At 42.1% G+C, this 5,908-nt stretch overlaps 1 protein-coding gene across 1 annotated transcript; it reads left to right on the top strand.

The window, feature by feature from the left end:
* The first annotated feature begins 2,196 nt into the window (after positions 1-2,196).
* On the top strand, positions 2,197-5,023 carry gp9 (glycoprotein IX (platelet)). Its single transcript, XM_039007751.1, has 2 exons — positions 2,197-3,811; positions 3,997-5,023. The coding sequence occupies exon 2, from the start codon at positions 3,998-4,000 to the stop codon at positions 4,742-4,744; it is 747 nt and encodes a 248-aa protein (XP_038863679.1). The 5' UTR covers positions 2,197-3,811; position 3,997; the 3' UTR covers positions 4,745-5,023.
* Positions 5,024-5,908: the final 885 nt, after the last annotated feature.

Raw genomic sequence — 5,908 nt, 5'->3', positions numbered from 1 at the left:
TATGAAGGAGCGCTTTCATTTTTCAGGAAATCCAGATCTAATACACAGCAAAGAAATGCAAATAAAACAAAGGAACTGGGTTATATGTAAAGGAAAATATCTTTCTACATTCTACAAAATAAGAGTATATTATCGTGTGTACATTTAAAGTAAAAGTCAACTGTTTGTCCCAATATTCCGGGTGTAAATGTATTTTAACATTCACTAAGGAAACCACAACCATAAGTCAGACTTCCCACTGGGCACACATGTTTCCACATCATCTCAATGACATTACGTTGAACCAACGTGGAATAGACGTTGAATTGACACCTGTGCCCAATGGGTTGAGGCCTCGGGCTTCACTCAACACGTCTGTTCATGTTAAATCCATGATATAACAACAAATAAGGAAATGTAGACAAACATATCTTACCTATGAAATGAATAATCAATTGAATGTCCTTCTAATTTTCTTTTTTGTAACTCAGAGATGGTCGGACAATGTAGAAATAGAGAACGAAATGTATACATTTATCTTGATATGTGTCGTAGTGCTTCAAGAAATGTCCACACTCTATAGTCTGATACGTACCCCCACAATGCACTGCATGGACCTGATGCATCGTGTGTCTTTTTCACTGTGAGCTGACTGAACAGGTCGGCCTTGTAAAGTTGATGAACTTTATTTCCTCTCTTTTCATTGGTTTAGATTTGGAATCTCCTGATGTTGACTTGCTCTTGCATCTCACATTAAGCTGATTGTTACTGGAGCTCAGCATGCATTTCATCTACATACACACTACCAGTCAAAAGTTTTAGAACGCCAACTCATTCAACGGTTGTACTTTATTTTTTACTCTTTTCTACATTGTAGAATAATAGTGAAGACATCAAAACTATGAAATTACACATATGGAATCATGTAGTAACCAAAAAAGTGTTAAATAAATCCAAATATATTTGAGATTCTTCAAATAGCCAACCGTTGCCTTGATGACAGCTTTGCACACTCTTGGCATTCTCTCAACCAGCTTCATGAGGTAGTCACCTGGAATGCATTTCAATTAACAATTAAGTTCATTTGTGGAATTTCTTTCCTTCTTAATGCATTTGAGCCAATCAGTTATGTTGTGACAAGGAAGGGGGGGATGGTATACAGAAGAAAGCCCTATTTGGTAAAAGACCAAGTCCATATTCTGTCAAGAACAGCTCAAATAAGCAAAGAGAAAGGACAGTCCATTACTTTAAGACATGAAGGTCAGTCAATATGGAAAATTTCGAGAACTTTGAAAGTGCAGTCGCAAAAACCGTCAAGCGCTATGATGAAACTGACTCTCACGAGGACCGCCACAGGAAAGACCCATAGTTACCTCTGCTGCAGAGGATAAGTTCATTAGAGTTACCAGTCTCAGAACTTGCAGCCCAAATAAATGCTTCAGAGTTCAAGTAACAGACACATATCAACATCAACTGTTCAGAGGAGGATGTGTGAATCAGGCCTTCAGGGTCGCATTGTTGCAAAGAAACCACTTCTGAAGGACACCAATAAGAAGAAGAGACTTGCTTTGGCCAAGAAACACAAGCAATGGACATTAGACCGGTGGAAATCTGTCCTTTGGTCTGGGTCTGGAGTCCAGATTTGAGATTTTTGGTTACAACCGCCGTGTCTTTGTGAGATGCAGTGTGGGTGAACGGATGATCTCTGCATGTGTATTTCCCACCGTAAAGCATGGAAGAGGTGTGGGGGTGCTTTGCTGGTGACACCGTCTGTGATTTATTTAGAATTCAAGGCACACTTAACCAGCATGGCTACCACAGCATTCTGCAGCGATACGCCATCCCATCTGGTTTGGGCTTAGTGGCACCATCATTTGTTTTTCAACAGGACAATGACCCAACACACCTCCAGGCTGTGTAAGGGCTATTTGACCAAGAAGGAGAGTGAAGGAGTGCTGCATCAGATGACCTGGCCTCCACAATTCCCCAACCTCAACCCAATTGAGATGGTTTGGGATGGACTGCAGAGTGAAGGAAAAGCAGCCAACAACTGCCCAGCATGTGGGAACTCCTTCAAGACTGTTGGAAAAGCATTCAAGGTGAAGCTGGTTGAGAGAATGCCAAGAGTGTGCAAAGCTGTCATCAAGGCAACAGTTGGCTTTTTGAAGAATCTCAAATCTAAATTATAATTTTGATTTATTTAACACTTTTTTTTGGTCACTACATAATTCCATATGTGTCATTTCATAGTTTTGATGTCTTCACTATTATTCTCAAAAGTAGAAAATAGTAAAAATGACGAAAAACCCTTGAATGAGTAGGTGTTCTAAAACTTTTGGCCGGTAGTGTACGTGGTCATTGTAAAAATAACAAACCATGAACACGTCGCACTTCTGTTATTATTGAGCCCGGGTGCTTTCGCTTTGAAAATGGCGGAGTATAAGTGCTGATTTGTGGAATTATAAAAAGGGTGATTCATCTAAAATGAAGACGGGAAGGGACCAAGTGGGAGAAAAATAATCTGTACATAGTGAGTACATTATCACTACTCTAATCCCAATATCTGCAGTGGACATCATATAAGGTGACGACCTTATATGGGAGGTTGAAGATATGATTTTCAACATATCGCTTGTCTCTGCCAGCGAAATTAGTGAACTGTCATTCGCTGTGGCTCTGACAGACTGTTCTAACGTTCCCTGCCCCTACACACGCGCACACACACACTCTCTTTCTCTCATCCCATGCTGCAAGCTGTTTTATCAGGCGCGAGCCACACTTTAAAAAGGGCAAGACAAGAGATGCCTCATTTCAATGTGCATTCAGTTTGTCCAGTGAGTAGTGAGTCAGTAAGACCCCAGTTATCGTAAAACTTCAACTGTGACAATGTTGACAACGCTAAATAAACAAATATATGACTTATGGTATGCATGTGTTGGTCTTTGACTTCTAATGTGCGTTATCGTGTCAATCTTTTTCCTTTTATCTTACCAAGTAAAATTAAGCACAGCCCTTACCCTTTGAACGTGTTATCAACTTCTTAGATACATGTTGCATATGTATCAGTGAGGTAAATAAAAAAAGGAATGTAATTCTGTATTTTTGACCTGTGTTATGGTTTTAGTAAAGTCAGTAATACACAGTGTAACCACTGGAGGGCGCACACATGAATAGAGATGAAGCTGTGTCAGCACGCCACCTAGTGGTGTGATGGGTTTCTAGACAGTGTTTACTACTTGATCATACTACTATAACACAGTAGAGTCAAATCTGAAGTTATGCCAGCACATGCCCTAATTCGTCATTTTACCTCTGGAGTAAGATTGTGACCGGGTAGCAGCATACTCTACATAGAACTGATAGGCTACCAGCTAACGGTAATGGTAGGTGTATAGCAATAAGAAGTGAATGAGCATATTGTTGGCAGGTATGGGGGCTCATACGAAGTATATAATAATACCACATTGGTCCTCATTGGTTAAATGTATAGCAGTACTACATTTACAAACTCACTTAAAAGCCTCTACCACACTTTTGGAAGATAAACCCATATCTTCTCCCGACAGAGGTGTTTCCCTCTCATCACGTGACCCAAAGCCGGCCTTGTCAGTGGTGGTTCTCACACACTCTGTAGCTGTTACATATGTCCTGTGGAGATTCTGACAGTTTAAACACGTCTGTTATAAAATGGAGAATAGTGGCTGACTGGAAGGACATCTTCTAGAACTCTAGACCTCCTAGAGCAGCACTGGACAGAACACCTGGCGGGCACAGGCCTCAATGATGAGTGGAATTACAAGAACTACCTTCTACGTTGTCTTGACACTGAAAGGTAGGCCTCGCATTAACTTGAAAGTAACATGATGAGCTTGTTCACTCCATAGGATATATGTTTTACCCACATCCCTATTATTTATAATCCATACATGTTACTTAAACAATATGCTGCCACAACATCACAATTTGTTTCTACACTGTATGTATACATTTGATATGGCATGTTTTTTCCGCCTGCAGAATGCTCTTAGGTTCAGGGATAGCCATCCTCCTCCTCCTGGTCACTTCCAGTGCACAGCCCAGCCCAAAGCCCTGCCGGTGTTCAGCTCTCCAGCCTTCAGGACTACAGGTTAACTGCAGCTCCATGAGCCTCATGGAAGTGCCCCCTCTCTCTCCAGACACCACAGAGCTCTACCTCCAGGACAACCAGCTGTCCACAGTACCCTCAGGGCACTTTGACAGGCTGCAAGACCTGAGGAGGGTCACCCTGTCTGGGAACCCTTTCCACTGTGACTGTGGCATCCAGTTCCTGAGGACCTGGCTGAGGAGGAACTGGGCTGTCGTGTCTGGTGGGGTGCCCACCTGTGCCAGCCCCAGTGGTGTGGCACACACGGCGATCACTGCGCTCAGTGATGCCTACTTCTCTTCCTGTGCCCAGCAAAGCTGTGCCGGGTGGGTGTATGACACCATGGTGGGGGTGATGCTGTGTGGGCTCATCGGCCTGCTGCTGTGGGGTCTGAGGCTGGCCAAGAACTCCACCTTCACTCTGTACATCGATCAGAGACACGCAGGGTTGGAGTTGGACTCTCTGAGGTCGCTGAAGCCCAAACACAGGAGGCTCCAGAGGACACTGTCTGAGGAGAGGGAGAACTCTGCCTCTCTCACCCGGACAAACGACCCAGAGAGACCGCTGATTAACATGGAGATATTGCCACAAATACTGGACGTATTGCACAAGAAACACAATATAAAGATAAAGACAATATAAGATTTGGGATGATTGTCGTGGACCATGGGGTGAGTGGGGATTTAAAACCTAAGCTGGTGATTGAGTGTTTTACTCTCTGTTGGAATACCGTTTATCAGACTGTTTTGACTCATGCCTTGAATTGATTTTTTTTTGTCATGAAGCCTGTGAAATCATGCTCTGGAACTAATGTCTCCCATTGTTGTTATGTAGCAGATTGTTATGCGTTTTACACTTGTACACTGTATATCTCCAATACAAATAAATGTAATTGAGTATAAAGTGCTCGCGTCAAACACACATAGAGTTGCTAATTAATTTGACTTCAAATGCACCCGTTACATTACTGTTGCACAATGCACGTGCAGTACTTTAATCCGTAGTGCTGAAGATCCGCGTTATAGAGGGATTGAAATTGAAAGGTCATTTCCGATTGAGCTGGCATATGCAGCGATTACCGCGAATATGAGAACATTGCCTTTAAATGTAAAATGTGCTATAGCGCAGCTCTTCAGCTCTATGGATTGAATCGCGCTCTTACTTTATTGCATGTTCAAAAAAACAGCTCATGCTTTATTTTACAGCCCTGTTACCATTGCTATTTAATTACAAATGACTTGGCATACAAATGGCTCTTCCTGGTATTTGTTACCTTGAATCCTCAAGTGACAAAGTTATTATTGGGCAATTACTCTTGTTACCATGTAGTTTCTGAGTAATTACCAGATAATTATGGGCTGTAAAATAAAGTGTTACCAAAGAACACGATCGCTTATCATAGCTACTTTTTGACTAATCTCTCTCTAGGGTGACTTTCTATCAATCAAAACCATCCAATGTAGCCAAATAACCATTTCAGATCTACTTGGCTTACTGCTCTGTTATTCCACACTGGGAGGATAGGGAGTGCCCATGTCAACAGTACTTATCACCCTCAGATGGGGCCTTGCCTAGAAGAGATACCCTCAACTGTCTGTGCCGGTGGAGGCATATCCTTCCTATAGTTCAAATGGACATGATCGAGGTGCAAAGTTTGCACTGTGCCTGTTCTTGATAGTAGTGCCCATTACATTTTATGTTGTTCTTGATAGTAGTGCCCATACATTTCATGTTTTCTAATATGCAAATATTGCAGATAAGAGTAGTGACAATATTTCCTTATGAAACTGAAGATGTGTGCATGAG

Source organism: Salvelinus namaycush, chromosome 14 (genome assembly GCF_016432855.1).
Source record: "Salvelinus namaycush isolate Seneca chromosome 14, SaNama_1.0, whole genome shotgun sequence".
In the NCBI taxonomy this organism is placed as follows: domain Eukaryota; kingdom Metazoa; phylum Chordata; class Actinopteri; order Salmoniformes; family Salmonidae; genus Salvelinus; species Salvelinus namaycush.
Note: the sequence above shows the minus strand (reverse complement) of the source record. Positions and strands in the feature narration are given on the sequence as shown.